This window comes from Tarenaya hassleriana, unplaced genomic scaffold (assembly GCF_000463585.1).
Source record: "Tarenaya hassleriana unplaced genomic scaffold, ASM46358v1 Cleome16, whole genome shotgun sequence".
Taxonomy (NCBI): domain Eukaryota; kingdom Viridiplantae; phylum Streptophyta; class Magnoliopsida; order Brassicales; family Cleomaceae; genus Tarenaya; species Tarenaya hassleriana.
The window spans coordinates 1,602,270-1,622,707 of NW_010965019.1; the positions used below are offsets into that span (position 1 = coordinate 1,602,270).

The following is a 20,438-nucleotide window of genomic DNA, read 5'->3' on the forward strand; positions in this document are numbered from 1 at the left end:
TTGTGAATATATGTTATTCATGTTGGTTTGTGAATGAATAGGGCTTTAAAATTTTATAACCTTTCCCTCTTAGACAATTTTTTTCATCTAATTTCTAATCTATACTAACAATTTTCAGCATATTTCTGGGGAATTTTATCTGTATACATCCTCATAACAAAATTTATTTGTGACACTCATTTATAGTAGAAGCTTGATTATATACACTACAAGAACAATCGTGTGGATATATATATATATATATATATATATATATATGTATGTATGCATGCATGATGGATTCTAAATATATAACCGTATATGCCATAAGTTGATAATATTAGACAGACAGGCCCTAGATGTCACTATAGCACGATCAAATCACACATATGTATTAATGTATGTATGTATGTGCATATATATATATAATATTTAATTTTGCGTATATACATCTATTAATAAAAAGCCAATACAGGTAGAAAAGAATCAGAAATTTGATTGATTTGACTGTTCGATATACCAGTCTCTCACAGACATATATCCAGAATGTAAAGTATCGAACCTTTTATCATTCTCTCTCTTCTCTCTCTCTCTCTAGGGTTTTTTTTATATTTGTTTTTGTCGTTTAACCTTAGGGTTTTTAATTAGGCTCGTCAATCAATCGTCCCTCTCGAATTTCAATATTTCCCAAAGTCTAAAACAACTTATGATTGTGTATGCATGGTGTTCTAAGATTCTAATTTTTTTTTATCATTTGGCTAAATTATTCAATTTCTGGTCGGTAAATTCCAAAATGTATTTTGTAATCAGTTTAAATTGATTTAAAATGATGGCAAATATTTTTGAAATAATATACACTTTTCGATGGATTACATCTAATTCTATCGTATTCGTATTCCATCTATTCAGTCAATTCAAAACATTGCTATCATTAACTGTTCAACCCTAAAACCAAAAAAAAAAACATTAAATTATAAATAAAAAAACCAATCAAGCATCACACGCGCGTAGACCTCAAAAGCAAAATACAATTCTGAAACCCATAACTGATTAAGCTTATAATTTGGTCGGCCCAATAAAAGTGAATTTGATATTTTGGGCCCATTCATGGACTTCAGCCCACCAATACGACTTTTTTTTTTCCCCGTTTGTTTTTTTTTATTTAGAACTTTAGCGCAAAAAAGAATCAAATTATGCTGTGAAAGCTATCTTTAAAAAGAAAAAAAAATACAAAATATTTGAAATAATTATCAAATAATGTGTTCCGTTGGTCCAAATTAATGGTCTTTATTTAAATCCCAATATTGGTGAGAGCGCCTCTTTGTCTAAACAAAAATGAAAAGATAACAAAATTTCGACCAACAAAAAGAATTTCGATCAACAATGTTCTTCATATCGAAAAGGAGAAGGAGAGATATATTTGCAAGAGAGAAAATGCTAATAACAAAAAGAGAGAGAGAGAGAGAGAGAGAGAGAGAGAGAGAGAGATCATTTCATGGAGGGAAGAGAGAGATGGGGGGAGCGGATGAAAGCGTTGTTCATTTGCCAGACCTTAAACGACGCCGTAACGTTGGATCCTGTGGCGTCGTTGAAGAAGAACAGCTTGGCTCCCCCATGAACTGCTTTTGTCGGATACACCCTCGACGTTATGCACGTTCTCCCTCCTTGTCCGAATCCCTCTATTATCGAATGATCCACCTGCCCATTTATTTATTCGTTTATTTTTAAAAAATTATAATAACCATAAACTTTTATTTATATTTCTGTTTACCCAAACAAAAAATAATGATTAATGCGTACCAGGATTCTCATGCTTAATTTCTCTCCCTCTAATACTGGTGTGAAGCTTCCGTATATGCGCTTGTCCACATCGTTTGCCACCGACGACCTGTTTTAATTTAAAAAAAAAAACAATTATATATTTTGATATATTGTAACAAATTGAGATCCCAAGTGGTTTAAAAAAGACATATAATGTATACGTAGATATTATATACATATATATCTTCCTCAAACATGTATATCGCGTGAATATGTACTATGCACATATATAATTTATGGCTTCCTACATTCGATGCATAGTCTAAAACTTATGTATCGAAGAATATCAAAACTATCGGATCTAAATATTATGTAATATTACTGTAATCGGAAGGATTTCAATTTATACGATACCTTGAGGTGTCGGTGCAGAAGAAAGTATTGAGCTTCGAATCTTTGCCCTTAGCCACATAGAAGTAAACCCTAGTTTGCTCCGACAAGCTCTCGTCCGCGAGCACGGAGAATCCGAACGGCCCGAGAGCGCCACGTGTTGTCGTGCTTTGGCAGCTGAATTCCCCGTCGGTAGAGGAATCTTCTCTGATGAATCTTTCGAGAGATTCCTTCTCGATCTCGAACTCGGCCTCGATGTCTAGCTGAGCCGCCGGGCCCACTTCAACCGGAACTATGGTTCCCGGCCCGACCTCCATGTCGAATTTCTTGATGCTTAGTCTGAGAGATTCGATCTCTTGGACCGGCCATTGGACCAAGTTCTTCCCCGTCTTTGTGTCCAGGACTATGGTTCTTGGAATGCTCTGAATCAATATTAACCATGACAAAACGTATAAATCCTCTAATCATAATTCTAACTAGGGTGGAGAATTTGGTTTGTGACCGAATAACTGAACCATTCGAATAACATATTCTATTACACAATCAAATCCGATATAAAAATTGAATGATTATAGTTCTTTTAAGACCTAGAAACTGAATCCGAAACTAAATATAAACAAACGAAAAATAAAAAAACAAAAATTGCTTTTAATATATAAAAACTGAACTAAACCAAATATGAATCAAAGTAGAACAAAATTGAATTGAACCGAATTTGATATAAAAACTGAATGACTATAATTTTTTTAAAATAAAATAAATGAATCCAAATATAATTGAATGGAACTTAAACCGAAACTCAAAATATCCATTCCTAGTTCTGATATATTCACTCATATATAATTCGCAACAATTTTTTTTTTTATCAATTTCAAATGTCAAGAAAGAATCAAGAAGCTTCAAATTTTTATTTTTTTGTGTGCAAGCACTACGTTACTACGTTATGGACCTCTAACTTGGGTAAGAAGCAACTGAAACCGAAAACCCTAACGTGAATCGCAAGTAAAAATGTAGATCAGAACGTACCTGAAGAGAGGACCAACCCTTCTTTATGTCAGCTCCCTCGCTGTCTGACTCACCGATCCAACCCCACAAGATCCTCCGACTTTTGTTCTGATCGTAAAACGTCTTCGACGCGTAGAATTTCCCGTAATCGTACCTCAGACCGATCCCGACGTCGATCTCGGCATCGTCCGGAACCCATGTCCCGTTCTCGTCGTAGTATGTCCCGATCGCGTAATGGTCATTCCTCGTGTCGTCCAGACTAGCCTTGACGATGTGTCTAACGTCGAGACCATTGACCGAGGTGTCGAGGCCGTTGACCGAGGAGGTCGTGGAGACAGGGAAAAAGTCAACGCACTCCCACATGCCGGTGCCGGGGACTCGGTGCAAGAGGGAGGGGAGCTGCTGGTAGGTTTTGAAGTCGGTCGTATCGTAGAGGAGGGAGATTCCGGTGCGGTTGAGCTTGGAGCCGATGGTGAAACGCCATTTTCCGGCGGAAGTCCGCCATGCCGTGGTCGGATCTCGGAAGTCCTTGGGGTGGATCCCCGGCGGAGGGACGAGGACCGGGTTGCCGGAATATTTCACCCATTTCAGTAGGAGGGGATCGTTCGGGTCCTCAGGATAGGCCAAGTTTTGAACCTTTTTACAACAAAAACGGAAAAAAAAAAATCAAGAATCTAATGACGCTATGGAACTAAAAGACGAGAGAAAATTTTTGTGAAAACTGTCTCTATTCTTATGGATATAAAGATGTCAACTTTTACAATTTGTCATGAGAAAGTTTTGCACTTTGCACCAAAAGACATGAGAAATTTGACAAGAACAATAATAACACAACCTAAGAACTTTGGTCGAAATCAATGGTTTATCTTAATAATCTGTATGGGGCTATCTGATTGTAAAGTTTACACCTATTAATTTGGTTTGAATTTTCTTTCTCAATTTAAGCCTATGGTCTTTTTTTTTATAAAATTACCTGGACGGACTCGTTGGTAGAACCGGTGTAGAGCATGACGATGGAGCCGTCGTCGAGGATGGTAGCCGAGCCGGTCCAGACGCCATTGGCGTCGTACCATTGGTCAGGGACCATGGCTAAGGGGAGGTGGACCCAATGGATGAGGTCCTTCGAGACGGCATGGCCCCAGACAATGTCTCCCCACACAGCTGCATTCGGGTTGTATTGGTAGAAGAAATGGTACCATCCCTTATAGAACAATGGACCTACACACACACACACACACTAACATGGGTCAAAATCATAACTTTTCTTCAATTTCATACTTCGATTTTGTTTCACTAACATGGGTCAAATTCGTAATTTTTCTTCAATTATGAACAATCAAAATCACATGTAAGTATTTATCTGCATATATATGCATATATATATATATATATATATATATATATATATGTATATTCACTTTTGAATGGCGGTCAAATGATTGCAATCTTTTCCCATGTGGATCTCAAACAAGAATATAAATGGGCGGAAGATGGATCCAATTGGCCGTGAAGACTTTCATCAGATTTTATAATATTTTTTAGGTTTAATTGATTTGATTATTGGTAGTGATTGACACTTTCTTGTTCCATCGACGTTTCTATTTGCTGGCAAAAACGACATGATATAATTGTCCCATTTCTACCTATGGTTAATTCAATTACATAATTCCATATCAATTCCTCTATATATTTTACAAAATACGCAATACATACACATGTGTACACACGTCACACATAATCAATTCAAAAAATACCATATTCCAAGAATTTCTAAACATTAGGGGGAAAAAAAGAATCCAATGGAGAACTTACCGTTAGGATCTGCAGGAGAAGGAAATGAATTGCGCCATCCAACATTCCCCGAATAAAAGGCAGAAGACAAAATAAAATAAAATTAATTAGAAACGGATTATTAATATTTTTCTTGAAAAAATTGATTAAACATCACAATTGTTTTTTACAATAAATTAAAAACCCTCTTTTGCACAATTTGTAATCAATCAAATCTATAGAGAGAAAAAAAAGGAAGAATGAATATTCTCCGAACTTGAAAAATATACTAAAAGGAAGACACTTTTTCACGTAAAATATATTTCAAAGTAAAAGGAAAAAAAAAGGGAAAAGGAAAAAACGTTTTATATTGGAAAATTTTATTTTAGGTTAAAAGGATACGTACCGTTCATCCAATTCTTCTCAGGCTGAAAATGGAAGGCCGTCCTCTGCCAATTCAGCATGCTATTGTCCCACGGGAACTCCGCCGTCGCCGGAGCTCCGTTCCATAAGCCGAAGGATCTCAACCGGTCGGTGCTCTTCTCCGAGACTCCGGCGACACGCGCACGTGAATCCGGCGTGACGGTCGCGTTTCCGGCGCCGATGACGTCAGCTTGCGGCGATGAGCCGTCGTGAGTGGCGATGAGAGCGACGTAGAGAGCGACGAGGAAGAGGCCGGAGGAGACGGCGAGTGGGCCCATGATGGCTCGTCTCCGCCGGGCCGGATCCGGTTCGGGTCCTGACGACCCGTCGGACAACGGAGTGTACGGAACCGGGTCGGAGAGCGGCAAGGTGGCGTCGGGCCTCACCATTTTTCCCCCGTCTTTTGTCCTTTTTTTTTGTGGGTGAATTTCGATTGTTGTAAGCAAAAAGGGCATCCGTATTGGACTATTTATAATCTTCTTAAAAAAAAATTAACAATTATAAAAAAAACATTAACCTCACAATGTATTTAAGATTGAAAATATAAATATAAGATTAAGAGATTGATTTCTACCTTCCCTAGTGAGCTGGCTAGAGAGGAGAGGACACAAAAGGAAACTGATAACGGGAAATGGAAAAAAAGGATTTGTGTATGTGAATTGGAATTGGAATTGAAATTAAAGTTTTTGTTCCTATTTTATTTGGTAATTTTTGTGCTGGATGTTTTAATTCGAATTTGGAAAAATCATGCTTGTTTGATAATTATTTTAAATTTAATTTCTCTAAATATCTTTTACTCATTTCTCTTTGATTTATATAACTCAATCAAAAATATTTATTTTTAATTAAAACGATATGTTTTTTAATGTCTTTGATGTGGATTAAGTTTGCAATTGTTGAATGATTCAAATATTTTTATTTTTATATGTTTTCAATCTATTTTTTTTTCTAGATTGGTTATCCATAGAGGTAAAAGGATCATATTTTGTCCATAGTTTTTCAACATTTGGCCAACGGATCTATCTGATTAATCTGAGTTTTCTATTTTCGTAACGGCAGAATATAGAAGGAAATATATCTTTTCGTTTTTATTTCCTTTTGCATTCCCTTGGTTATATATATATATATATATATATATATATATATATATTGTTTTCTAATGGTTGAACTTGAATATACTTTTCTTTATAAAGCAAAAACTTATCTTGATTGCACTTACACATGGGTATGAATTGTCATAAAACATAATACTTATCTGTATTTTTTAGTATTTTTTAAACTCTGCATTTTATAATAATAATAATAATGACATTTTACATTTAATATTTCATAGGGAAAAATTGTGATTAAAAATAAAAGTTATTACATAGGTTTTGCCAAAAAATTAGGAGCCAGAATTGATGTTTAAGACAAATTATCCATTTTCCTTCATCGGATAATAATATTATTTAATGGGCAAAGACTTGCGGACACGGTAACATGGAGACCGACCACTAATCCATACATTGACAATTAATTAGTCTACAAGATTCTAGAATTATATTTTGTTCAAAATACAGCAAAATTCGATTAAAAAAATAAAGAAAAATACAATTTCCATGTTGTTAGATGCATCATGCTCCAATCACCGTAGCTTTGATTGATCCAACGGTTGTTAAACAAATACTGACACATTGATTCAAATCATCTTACATATATATATATATAGCTTCAATTTCGTCAAAAACATTGGGGATACAATCAAATATAGATGGAACATGTTGTTTGATTGGCCAAAAGCATATGAAACATACATTTAATATATATATATATATAATATTACAATCATAAATCGAATAAAAAATTATGATAACATGTGAATAGTCTTATAGCCACATAAATTGTTTGCGGAGAGAGAGCAAAACGACAGTCGGCACTGAAATTGATTCTTGTTATATTCTGATCCTACAAAAGGAAATATATAAAAAAAAAAACATCTTAAATTTATACGATGTATACTTCCGAAGTTAATTTTGTTATGGTAGAGGAAATTAAAAAATTACTCGGTCGAAAATTGATTATTAAACAGCCGTATTATAGATCTGATAATATATAAATAAATTAGTGAATAATTCTCATATAAAACAAAGATCAAAGAACAATCTCTTATATATATATATACATATTTTTTTTGTTTAATGAAAAAGAAAAAGACAAGATCTCACATATAATTGTTGGGTGTGGAGAAACTACATCCACATGCAAAGACCCATACGGTCCTTCATTACTCCCACGTGCCCTGTCTTGTCGCCACCACATAAATAGACCATAACCTTATTTTGTTTTAGGGTTCTTTGCAAAATTCGAGATTATACAAATTATGATTTCAAAAAGTTCCAAAATTACCTCGAAACAGTAATATTTTTTTTCACAAAAATACACAATTATAACTTAAACTTAGTGTGCAGCATGTGGGTAGGGTTGGCTCCTCTGTTGTCTGTATCTGAGTGGAGGTTTTATGAATTACAGAAGATTCAAGATTTCGTGCATTTTGATTACAACATTATATATACCGTTAATTGTATTAAACACATGCGATTTCATGGACCTATTCGCAATCTTTTATTCGCATTTTAGAGGAATATAATAATAAATCCGGACCAAGTTCCAACATTTGGTCCAATTCAAAGCATTCGTATCTACATTCTTTAACCCTCTTTGAAAAATTTGCGAGTTTGATGTCTGCGCACCACTTCGTGTTATTCCTTGTTTCAAATTTACAAAACGGAACCCAACCAAATAATAGAAAATTATATACGCGAATAATAAATATAAAAATAATATTTAAAAAATCGATTTCATATATTTTTTTAAAATCAAATTACATAAATATGAACTATATAAAAAAATTAAAACGAAAAATCTTTTTACAAAACAAATGCTTTCCGATAAATATCTAATCGATTAAAAAAATATTAAATTAATTTTTCTAAAACCTATATATATATATATATATATATATATATCACAAATCAATCACACCACCGGAATAATTTAATTTGTATAAACTTCAGAACGTGGGTGATGTGTATGAGTGAGTGTGGGGGGTTAGATCAAGATGGACATGAACAAAATCTGACATAGACATGACTCAGAGATCATCAGATTTGGACTAAGTTCATGTCTCTCAGGTCACAGCCAGAGAAGTTTCAGACAAAACGCAATTGACGAAAGAACAAAGAGGGCAAATGTAAATAAAGAAACCTGGATTTTGTCTTTTTATTATTGATTTTTGAAGAAGGGAGAGAGAGTGTTCTTTAGACGTTAGGAGGAGGCCAGATCTTGGCGAAGAGCTCTTCAACGCGTCTGGCTTGGTTTGCATAACCTTCCACTCCACCAGAAAGAAGCTCCACAGATGCAGCTCCCATGGCTGACGCCATGCCTAGCTGATCCCATTTCACTAGCTGCAAAACCCAAACCCATTTGGTTAAAACCGGTTTGGTACCATGATGAGATGTACCGATCTTGGTTTCGGATTTTACTCATACCCTTTTATCCGAATGAACCATTGCTTGGATACCCAAAACAAAAGTCCGGAACTTTAGCCCAAGTTGGAAGCTTTTTTAATGTGGATTGAAGTGCTGGAATTGCAAATGAGGGTAGCTAGTAAGTAACTGACCTCTTTGTTGGTGAAGTTGTAGTGAGTTGCAATCTCGGGTGAAAGCTTCCGCACGAATGAGTACTTCTCGTCGGGTGTGGTCGCTGACTCTTTGAGAGATTGCAGTACCTTCAATGGCGCTATAATATAATCGACACTGGACGAGGCGACAGATACGTGAAAAAAAATGAATCAGTATCGGTTGATAAATATCAAGCAGTGATTGGTAATGGAAGTTATCCGGCTGGGATTTCGTAGAAGGGTTTTGTCTATTTGAGGTACCCGAGAAGACTGAACAAGTCTTGCTTGTTTCGGACTGCTGCAGCCATAAGCTTAGATCTGTAACCGTACTTGTGAATATAGTTATACGATTTTCTGACCTGTGACATTTACACATAAACACCATGTAATAGCTGCATTGAGAGAAAAGAGACATCTGGAAAGGAAAGAGTAATAATAAAACTAACCAAGGCCAAACCAGGATCATCCCCGGCTTTAATAGCAGCTTCTACCTCGGGATCTCCAGAATGATTACGAGCCCAATCCTGAAGAATGAGTGTTCGATTCAGCATAAAAAAATAGGAAATCGAAAAACAAACTGATCATTTGATATCTTCAGAAAGTTTACCCTGAGACGACCAACGAAAATCTGAATGACAGAGGCATTTGCTTGGGCAGCTGCTGCAGCTTGAGCAAAGCTGATGTGACAGTGGCATGAATGACATTATAAAGAATAAGAATGAGATCACACAAAATTAAACAAAACCGAGAAATTTCTATTTCAATTTCAAAGGATGGATTAGAGAACAGATATTAGCACATCTAAACAAGGCATACCCACAAAGTAAACAACACTTCATCAGTGTACATTGAATCGATGTCTACCTGTACACGAAAGTCAGGTGCGTCTGTATACCCTCAGATTCCAGTAATCTTGCAGCTTCTATACCCTAAGAAAGCAATATGCACAAGATTAACCGAAACAGAGATATGGAGAAATGATGGGTTAATATACTCGAGTTCTCAGCAAAATACTTACTTGCCAAGTTGCAGGGATTTTGAATAGCAGCCGGTCATGTGGTACATCGATTTCATTGTACAGTTTCAACAAATCATGAACCTACATATCAACAAGTACCGTTACATCATTGGATGAAGTCAGTAATAAAAAACCAAAATTTTCAACAAACCAGACTCGGGTTTAAAAAAGAAAACGCATAACACATGCCGGGTCAGAGAATCTACTGGAGAGAAAGAAAAAATGCTCAATCAAGAAACAACCAACAACCATAGATTAAGGTTAAGAAAAGGGCAGATCCATTGGCATTAAAGATAAATCACCTTTCGGATGATTCCATTTGTGTCATAAGCAAGGCGTCCATCCACTTCAGTTGAAACTCGACCAGGAACAAGTTTCACCAACTCGCCACCAACATTGACGATAGCCTGCACTATTAAATACCAGCCATTGCCCAAAAGCCTTGAACAGAAAACGGAAAGCATGCCCTTGAAAGAGAGAGAAAAAAAGTCTAAGAGCAAAGAAGACTCGCCTTGTTGAAAAAGCAAGAGAATCTAGACTCAGGGCTTTCCTGTCCAGTACAAGTAAAATCCGCCAAGGCCATATCTACCGCATTCTAATCATCGTGCAAAAGCCAATTACGTGGGGGCAAAACATGAGAAATGGAACACAATGCCATTGATTTTCTCTTCTGGATTTCTAAAGATCAGAATGGTTACCCGGAAAATTGTATCAGGAAGACCACAGATACCCAACAGAAGACCGGAGCTAACAGTAGCAGCAGTTGGAGGGAACCTTCAGTAAATAAAAACAAAAACATCAATCCACAAGTATTTTCTGAATCTGATTTCTAATTTACTGATGAATAAACTCAAGTGGGAAAGAACCCTACTTCTCGAAATCGTCGAAAATGACAGTATCTGGAACGATTTCACTGAAAGCCGAGACAGCATCCAGTTCAGAGCTCTGACCTACAAGCATAATCCGAGCAACAAACAGAGATAAGGAAAAACCAATTCTGTAGAACAATTCAACCATGATTCACTAACACTCAACCAAAGATTCAATTACATACCGAAGCAACACCATTTCTAAGAGAAGATTCAAAGCTACCCAATTGTAACTCTACCTAGATCACATTTCCAACATGGTGCATCGATATATTAACAAAATCCCAGATCATCTGAAGCTCAAACCCGCAGAAATCGATCGAGAAATCCAGGAAATATCCTAAATAACACGAATTGCTATACGATCGATCACTCAAGAGACGAAACAATACCAGCTTCAAGAGACGAAGACGACGGAGACGATGAGCCCGCGGAAGCACAAATCCGAGGAAGCGGAGACCTCCGGAGATTGAAGAGAACGGACGGAGGAGGAGCGACGGCGAACCTGGATCCGACTGTCCTCCATCTGCCCTTCTGCGAGGTTCGAGGTCGAAGCTGTGAGCTATACATACACATATACACGCCATTGATGAATTCAAGAGGGGGAGAAAGAGAGTACTTGGAGCGACGCAGAGAGAGATGGAGAAGGCGGAGATTTCAAAGAGAGTGGCATCTTTGCTTACAGTTGCAGAGTTGATCGGAGTGAACAACAAATCCTGCCGTTGATATCTTTGTGCCTTTTATTTCTAATTTCTAAATATCTCTTCGAGGATAAAAATAGAAATATATACATCTCTATATATAATTAAAAAACAAATTTTTCAGGTCAATTTTTTTTTTGGTGCCTAAATTTTCGTCAGGTATCTCAATTACTATAACTGATTATTCCTCATCAATTTATAATCTCGATTAATATTTAGCTAAAGATTTAATTATTACGCAATGAAAATTAGAATTTTATATTTTTAAAATATATAAAATCAGAAAATATTATCAAAACCATTGAATTGTTTCTTATAATTATTTTTTTATAATATTCAATTATAAGACACTAGTTTGATTATACTTTCTCTAAAATCATTAATTTATTTTTTAATTTCTAACAATTTTAAATACCTAATAAACATTTTTAGTTATGATGGTCAAGAAGTTAAAACAAAAAAAAATTCAAGATAATAAAAAAAAAAAAGATTAAAGATACTCTTGACAAAAGTAGTCTTTTAACATTACAAAAAAAAAAGACAGAAACGAAGAAAGAATGCTCCTTATAATTATTAGCATCTCCAAGAAATAACACCACCTTGACAAAAGTAGTCTTTTAACATTACAAAAAAAAAAGACAGAAACGAAGAAAGAATGCTCCTTATAATTATTAGCATCTCCAAGAACTAACACCAAAAAAAAAAAAAAAAAAAAAAAACCCCGGTTCAGACAAAATGCCGCTTGACAGAACAGGCAGAACCACTCTCTAAGCCAATCTGTTTAACCGGTCAACCCTAACCGAACCAAACCGGTTAAAACCGGCTTTGGTGTGTCTGTTCTTCTTCCACTTGGTGGTGTGGGGGGAAAGAAAGAAAGAAACTTGACTAGTGGTGTGAAAAAAATTCATCTCCAACGGATAATGGCTGAGCCCCAGGTTAAGCCAGCTCCGAAGCCAGAAGTGGCAATGGTGTGACCAGGCTTCACTTTCCCGCTTCTCACTGCCTCGTCCAGCGCTAACGGTATCGAAGCAGCGCTCGTGTTTCCATATCCCGCCAAGTTCGATATCACCCTTTCCGGCGGAAACTTCAGCCTTGTAGCCACCCCATCGATTATCCTCTGGTTCGCCTGCAGAAACAAGAAAAGCTTTCAGATCTTCCATCCGGGCGCAAAAAGGGATTCAAACTTTTCGGCGTTTCCATCCATGGTCTGGCCATAGAAACACTACACCTTCAAGAAGGAATATACCTGGTGAAGCAGAAGCCAGTCAATGGAAGAAGAAGGAAGACCGGCTTTTTGAAGGGCGGACTCGATGGATTGGGGTACACATTTGACAGCGAAGCGGAATACTTCTTTTCCGTTCATCTGAATGCAAGAATACGAAGGTTGCTGCGGAGGAAAGTCACCCAATACCGAGCCATTTGTGCCCGAGGCATCGTCCTTTTGGGCTTCAATCAGAGAAGCATTCAAATGTCTGCAAAAAAAAAAAAACAGCAGATGTCTGGTCGGGTTTCTTCAAGAAAAAAAGATGAATCCTTTAAGAGTTTGAGAATGAGAAAAATGGAGTTATACATACCTACGACCATCTCCATCGCTGTGCAAGTCAAAACTGAACAAACCATCATCCTCGACATCACAGGCCTGACGGAAAACGACAGGGGATCGTTCATCAGAGTAGTTTCAATACCCAAAAAAGATCGCCCTTTTGTAAGACAAAATTGTTTCAATAATTCTGTTCTCATTAGTCATTGTATAATAAAGATCCTCTCTTTTTCGTTATTAAGACACAAATGCCATACAGAAGGGGAAAACCCGTGTTACAGCTCGTTCTGGCAGATAAAAAGGTCGACTTTTGATTTGAGGGGTTGAATCCGGGATTTGAAAGGGGAGGTTTCGGTAATACCTGAACTACCACAGCACCGGCAGCATCCCCGAAAAGAATGCAGGACCCTCTGTCCGTCCAATCGACAAACCGAGAAAGAGAATCAGCTCCGATTACTAAAACATTCTTAAATCCACCCCCTGCAATTTTGAAGCAATAAAAAAACTCGGTAAAGAACGGTCCAGAAATATATACTTAATCTTAATAACTGATATATGCTATGATTCAAGGCTCGTCCAGAAGCAAAATGTTAGATATCATTCACCTCTTATATGACAAGCAGCCGAGACTAGACCCAGAACGAATCCACTACAAGCCGCAGTTATGTCATATGATAAGGGATTCTTTGTGCAACCAAGTGCCTTCTGAATCTGCATTCAGTAGAGAAACCGTCACAAAACAAGCCAGTTTGACATTCTGGTCAAGAACAAGAAATCGGAAATTCGATCTTCATGTAGAATACCTGTGGAGCGGTACCGAATATATCATCGGGAGTGGATGTGCACATCAAGACCAAGTCTATATCTTCGGGATCGACCTCTGCCATTTCAAGGGCTTTTGCCGATGCTTGTATCGCTAGGCCGGTCAAGCTATCTTCCCCTGAAACCAAAATTGTCCAAAATCAATTGCCTCGATTTCGCTATACCGAAACCGACACGATAACGAGAATACGGGTCAGGCTACCTGAAAGAACCCGACGGCTGCGGATACCGGTGCGAGTTGATATCCATTCACCTTATTGACCAACCCATTATTCTCCTAAACCGGGCTAAAGATCGAACTTGATTAAATACACAACCCGTTAACCGGAATTGGACTTTGGTTTTATCCAAATATTCTTTTAGGCATTAGGCCCGATTACTCAATTCAATCTTTTTTTGTTATCACTTGTATCTGATTCATTGGCACAATTAAGGACCTCGAGGTTCCAATACAAACGTTTAGCTGAACCACATCCGATCAACTTGCAGCCTTTGGCCACGACCCTTTGTTTTGTCCGAACGATGAATGGATAAAGAAGGGCACGGATCAGACATTGCATGCATTCCGTAAAATGCAATCGTAAATGAAGTAATTCTCCAAAACTAATTCGAACTCGGAATTGAAGGAGGGATTTGGTGATTAATCAACTATCTAAAAGACATTCCGAATGGTGCGAGATTGTGAAACCAAATCCAAATTCCACGTGCAGATTCAATGACATGAAAGCTCAATTTCTCAAGCAGCAATGGTGGAAGCGAGAGAACCAGATGCAAATTTCATCACTTAGAACGTATCAACACCACATCAAGATATAAGAGCAGGAACACGCAATGTGCTTTGATCCAGTGACGACAGGATCATCAACTCATGGAGAAATCTTAAAAGCATTTTCCTTCCAACCAAACAGAGTTCTCCGAACGGACCCAGAATCCGCGAATTCATATGCCTCACCATAAAAGACCTAGAGGAATCGCACCACCAACTGAGGACGAGAGGATTCACGACGAAAAGAATTAAGAAATCAAACCTCGGGGATCGAGATTCGGATGGCGAAGGCGAAGCATGCTTCTCGGCGCCACCGACGGAGCACAAGACCCTCTTCGAGATTCCTTTCGGCATGCATAACCCAGATCCAGAAACACCGATCGGGACGTGGGTTCTGCTTCGCAGGCTCGGAAACGAAGGATGAGTGAAGAACCCAGATGCATTCGCCATAGAAACAGACACAGAACGAACGAGAGAGAAAGAGAGAGTGAGACAGAGGAAAGTATTCAAGGCTCTGATGCAGAAATCAAGTATCTTTTAAATCGAATTCGAGAGAATCGACATGCAAATGGAGGAAATTGCATTAGCCGCGAACCAGAAGGTCGCGAGAAGAGAGAGAGATGCAAATAAACACACAAATGAATCGGAAAAGTTTATATTTTTCTCCCTTGGATTCGTGAAATTTGATTCTTTTTGCTTCCTTTTCTGGATTTATTTTTTTCCTTCTTCCTTTTTATATCCTTGGAAGCTCCGAAGAAGAAAAGAAGCAAGAGCAGACAAAAGCGTGAGAGTGCCTGCTCAATTCGAGGAAATCCCAATACCATGAACACAACAAACTCTCTCTCTCTCCCATGATCGATTCCACAGAGAGGATTTCGTACGATAATCTTTCCATGAAACCTTGAACAAGGAAGTGACACGTAAGCATTACCAGACATGGCATTGTCTGAGTGGTTGGACTCACAGATTGCTTTGGGTAGACTGTAATAACTTTGTGAACGAAAGTAGATGTCTTTAGTTTTAATCATTGGGTTTTGCTGCTTACAAATGAATCTACAGAGAAAACCCCTTAAGAACCCTCAGGAAGAAAATACATCTCTCTTTTCTCCATTCCTCTGTTCCACAATTCAAACTGTAAACCAGACAAGATCGAAACGATGAGAAACAACACGGAGTCTGTTTTGGGATTGGATTGGTCTTTAGAGTGGGAAAAAAAAGATGAGATCTTTTTACCTCTGCATTGCCCTTTGTTACGAGTCTATCTACATCTCTCTCTTGACGATCCTTTGAGAACACCTGCATTTAGAATGGTGTGACCTGAAAAATGTGGTTACTGATCGAGAATTCACGCTGAATGTAAGCGTGGTTCGGGTGAAAGATTTGAACTTGACCCGACCCGTCCATGGAGACGGATGAAGGAGAGAGCCGCTGGTGACAGTTTCGGTGGGAAGACATCCTTGTACAGTGGCTCAACACGGTTATGGTCCACTGCAACTATTCCATTGGTTTCAAGAAACTGGAAGTGATACTTGTACCTTCTGCAAAGGAAAATAACTTTCTAAATTCACCAGGGCAATTCCATTTTCCACTTTCGCCATAACCCCCGGGAAATTTCTAAACACTAGAACAGAGAGGAAGGGGAAAGAACAGACATAATAACATCAACAAAGACCGTTCCTGCATTTAGGAACACCACATAATCATCTTGTTGTGTTCCTTCTGTCTGCATTGCAATGAAAGAAACATCGAGTCATTAGAGACAATCATTTTTTTTTTGGGTTTCTGAATGGATAATCATCAGTTAGGAAGCATCTCACCGCATAGAATGAATCCAAAGATTATCGAAATCGGGCTGCTTTCTTTTATTCTTTATACATGTATCAGCAGCATTTGATCTAGGAAGTGTCTGTGCTTATATCAACAGCGCCGGCCGAGATTCCATTCAACACAGGAACCTGCAAAATGAAAGCAAAACTCAGAAAATCAGTGAACAGCCAGAGAAAGGACAAAGAAAACGCTTGTTTTGGGGGATAATATTGAAGATCACCACAATATAAAGACTGAAAGAATCAGATATCTTCTTGATGATGAATCTCGCCTGATCTTTATGATTGATCTTTCAGTCCTCCTTTCACTAATCCTTGTGAAGTTTCATGGACACATTCCATCTGACTTTCATAAGAACATGAATACTCAGGCTGAAAAGCATGAAACTTTATCAAATTTAAGCGACGCCATTCAAAACCCACATATCAAAACGACCAAAGTAAGACAAATTTACAAAATCAGAATCAAGGCAAACAAAGGAATTACCAGGAATTTCAGCGAGACGAGGCTGTGTGATGTCCGTTACAGACAACAACTGCCATCACAGATCTCATCACGAGAACTTCTCTTCCCTTTTCTTCGTCGACTCGATCCTCCGTTTCCCGCCGTCTCTCGCCGGGCCGGGTAGGGTTCAGGCTTAACGGGTCGGGTTCAATGTGATCGGAGTAGATCCATGTTCCTCCGGCTTGGCTGTGCCGCTCGTAGACGACCACCGAGTGACCGTCGTGACGGAGCTCACGCACCGCCACGTGGTGCGCTTTGATTGACGACATAGACGCCAATTGCTGCAGGAGATTTTGCCTCTGAAGAACTTCAGTCTCGGAGAGAAACGAAGGGTACTTCTATATATATTATGCAAAGATTCGCCGAGTAATAACATGCGGTTGCAACCCGCAGGCGCATTATTTTATTTCCCTTACATTCACTTCAGTATTCACAAATGACCCCCTCTTTTTATTATATTTTCCAACATTCACCCCAATATTATTGTTTTTACACAGTTATCCCCCTGTTCCTCCCACATATAGCTCTAAACCATTTATTATCATTCTCCATTTCTTCTTACACTTCAGAAGCCACGAGGCAATAACAACACAACGACACTTACAACATTACGAATCGAATCCAGCTACTTTTTTAGGTTTCGAGTCTCGGAGAAAGATTGAAACTTGCTTGACGATTTCTTCAAATACTTGGCGAAATCTTCGTATGCTTCTTCAACGAGGTGATCATCGTCCCATTTGTCCCTATACGTATCGGATTGAGCGTATATTCTCTTGAAACCGATACAAAACATTTGCTCTCTCCATTTCTCGATCGGTTGGCATCCACATTGTTCGGCGAGCCAGTTATCGTACTCAAACTGCATCCAAAATCATCACGGAAAGAATGTTAAACCCTAAACTCCATTGCCTGTATATCGTGTTTGTGCCGCGGGTTTGGCGCTATAAAAGGGTATTATCGATCGTAATTATGTAAATGATTTAACCTAGGTTTCTACCGTATTTTCTCTACATATCCATACATACATTGTACTATACGGTTACATAACTACGATGATACCCTTATACTATTGTGAAAAGGTACCTGAGAATCGCCCATGAGATGTGTGTATCTCTTGGGAATACCCGAGTCTTCGAGCTCTGAGTAAAATGCCTTAACGTCTTCCATCATCTCGTCTTGTGATGGGAGTGAAACCCGACCAGACAAAACGGCTGCAACCCACTTGCTTTGAAGCTCAAACATGGGAAATGGAGTGATCTAAACAACAGAAGAATATACATCAGTTCCATAATCCATATTTGAATAGAAATTATGCAATAATACCATTTAAATGTTTGTCAAACATGATAAAAAATATATCAAACCGTTATGGACCTGCCATGGTAAGCCGATGAAGGAAAGGCCAGGGGCAAGTGCCGGGGGAAAGACGTGCTTGTACAACGGGCCAACACGGTTGTCATCTACGTTCACGTAGCCGTTCGTTTCGAGAAACGGGAAATGATACTTGTACCTTGATATATATTAGCGAAAGTATCCATTAGATGACATTAACCGACTCATAACAAAAAAAAAAATGTTGTATCTTACAGTACTCGATGGTTTTTCCTCTGATCTTAATTTTCTCGGCTTTTCTTGGCACCCAAACACGTTTCAGATCACTGTCTAAGAATACCCTTGATTGCTTTCAACTCTTTCTTCCAAATTTAGGCGGAAAAACTCGAAACAGAGAGTATTCTCACCCTGTGCAATGCATAATAACATCTGCAAATACCACTTTTCCATTGTGGAAAACCACCGAACCATCTTCATGCACGCTCTGAATCTGCAATGCACGTTCCAAGGAATCGATAACCATCAGTTGCGTTCTTAGATCAAATTTCTGTCGTATCCTGATTCTTTTTCTTACCGTAGAGTGGAGCCAAAGATTCTCATGACCGGGAAGTTGTTCGAATGTGTCGGTTAATGTTGATCTAGACGAGATATGAACCTCTGCCGCAACTCTGGCGATATCTCTGCTTATATCAATTCCACTTGCTGAGCTTCCGATCACTATAACAACCTGTAATAAACAATGAATCGGTCATTACTGCATCGATCCATGGATATATACAAACATATACAATCAAATGTATCTAATCTGCATGAACAGAGTGATGAAACCAGAGTACCTGATCTTGGAACGGCTCAGGAACTCGATAGTTATGGCTATGAATCTGTTTCCCTGGCCAAGAATCTATGCCTAAAAAAACAAACCCAGATCTTCAGAATCGGAAAAAGCAGTAAAAGATTCGAGCTTTTTCCCAAAAAATTGTCGAAAGTCGGTAGCTTTATTTACCAGGAATATGAGCATGACGTGGCTCTGTGTAGTGACCGTTGCAGATGACAACCGCGTCGTAAACCTCGTCCGAGAAGTCGCCGGAGCTCAAGCTCCTCGACCTGACTCTCCATCTCCGATGACCGTCGCCGCCTTCCTCCTCCGCCGTTTCGACTCTCACAACCTCCGTCTCGAACCGGACCATCTCCTCGATCTCGAACTCTCTCGCGAAATCTCGCAGGTAGGCGAGAACTTCGGTGTGACCGGGGTGTCTTCTCGGATCTCTCGACCCGTTTTCGGTGTCGGGTCGGGTCGCGAAGGGGAAGTCGGTGAAGCCCATGCATTCTCTGGGGATGTTGGTTCGTAGAGAGCTGTAGAGGCTCGAGTGGGTGATGGTTCGGTTCGGGTCGAGGCTCATCGGGTCCGGTTCGACCCGCGAAGTGTATGCCCATACGCCTCCGATTTGGTTCCCGCGCTCCATGGCGGCGGAGAGCCCGGCGGCTCCGGCGCCTATCACCGCCACGTGTCGCGTGGTGATTGGGTTGGAGGATGGTGCCATCGGCTTAAGGATGACTTTTTGTAGTATATAATTAAGTGATGATTTTTTTTCCTTCTCTTTTCTGTTTGGAAAATTTGTAGTGTTTTATTTGTTGTATGATTGCATGTTTTTCATCGTGTCACGCTTCACCTGCCTATGGGGCTCATTGATGAGAATAAATTTGTTTTTTTTCATGGAAATAAATTAAATATTTTTTACATTTGAAAAAAACTGGGCCAAAGTAAATAAAAATGTCTTACTAGTATTATGCATAAGGAAACTTGGATAATCCAAAATTTATTAGTCGAATATGGATAATTATATAACCTTGAAAATATTTGAGTGGTGAAAATAGAATTGGGTCATCAACTTTGTTGTCTAATCTGGATTAGTAATTACATTTTTTAAAGCTTATGTCTATTTTAACATTTAAATAAGCTATTTCAATTGTATCTACCCACAAAAACGTATTTTAATCATATACATTATATAATTTGAGTGGCATACGCAAATTATTTCTTATATTCAGATGAAATTACTAGGACGTACAAAA

General features: G+C 38.4%; 4 protein-coding genes across 4 annotated transcripts; all 4 read right to left on the reverse strand.

The window, feature by feature from the left end:
* Positions 1-1,246: 1,246 nt before the first annotated feature.
* Positions 1,247-5,788, reverse strand: LOC104809458 (acid beta-fructofuranosidase 3, vacuolar-like). The gene is made up of 7 exons (XM_010535467.2): positions 5,312-5,788; positions 4,948-4,956; positions 4,109-4,353; positions 3,157-3,771; positions 2,155-2,552; positions 1,780-1,867; positions 1,247-1,677 (listed from the first exon to the last, which is right to left on the reverse strand). The coding sequence occupies exons 1-7, from the start codon at positions 5,781-5,783 to the stop codon at positions 1,468-1,470; spliced, it is 2,037 nt and encodes a 678-aa protein (XP_010533769.1). The 5' UTR covers positions 5,784-5,788; the 3' UTR covers positions 1,247-1,467.
* A 2,638-nt stretch (positions 5,789-8,426) lies between these two features.
* Positions 8,427-11,608, reverse strand: LOC104809459 (transaldolase). Its single transcript, XM_010535468.1, has 13 exons — positions 11,493-11,608; positions 11,266-11,407; positions 10,876-10,954; positions 10,703-10,778; positions 10,516-10,599; positions 10,307-10,411; positions 10,005-10,085; positions 9,851-9,915; positions 9,594-9,663; positions 9,433-9,510; positions 9,248-9,345; positions 8,987-9,122; positions 8,427-8,771 (listed from the first exon to the last, which is right to left on the reverse strand). Exons 1-13 carry the CDS (start codon positions 11,544-11,546, stop codon positions 8,625-8,627), a joined length of 1,215 nt encoding a protein of 404 aa, XP_010533770.1. The 5' UTR covers positions 11,547-11,608; the 3' UTR covers positions 8,427-8,624.
* Positions 11,609-12,216: 608 nt separating this feature from the next.
* Positions 12,217-17,372, reverse strand: LOC104809460 (3-oxoacyl-[acyl-carrier-protein] synthase III, chloroplastic-like). Its single transcript, XM_010535469.2, has 13 exons — positions 17,016-17,372; positions 16,750-16,900; positions 16,520-16,657; positions 15,936-16,425; positions 14,965-15,834; positions 14,343-14,440; positions 14,139-14,189; positions 13,918-14,054; positions 13,720-13,825; positions 13,476-13,594; positions 13,149-13,213; positions 12,821-13,046; positions 12,217-12,700 (listed from the first exon to the last, which is right to left on the reverse strand). Exons 5-13 carry the CDS (start codon positions 15,150-15,152, stop codon positions 12,479-12,481), a joined length of 1,212 nt encoding a protein of 403 aa, XP_010533771.1. The 5' UTR covers positions 15,153-15,834; positions 15,936-16,425; positions 16,520-16,657; positions 16,750-16,900; positions 17,016-17,372; the 3' UTR covers positions 12,217-12,478.
* An 88-nt stretch (positions 17,373-17,460) lies between these two features.
* On the reverse strand, positions 17,461-19,992 carry LOC104809461 (flavin-containing monooxygenase FMO GS-OX-like 2). The gene is made up of 7 exons (XM_010535471.2): positions 19,369-19,992; positions 19,202-19,272; positions 18,940-19,092; positions 18,773-18,855; positions 18,408-18,543; positions 18,117-18,290; positions 17,461-17,892 (listed from the first exon to the last, which is right to left on the reverse strand). Exons 1-7 carry the CDS (start codon positions 19,904-19,906, stop codon positions 17,659-17,661), a joined length of 1,389 nt encoding a protein of 462 aa, XP_010533773.1. The 5' UTR covers positions 19,907-19,992; the 3' UTR covers positions 17,461-17,658.
* Between the last annotated feature and the right edge of the window lie 446 nt (positions 19,993-20,438).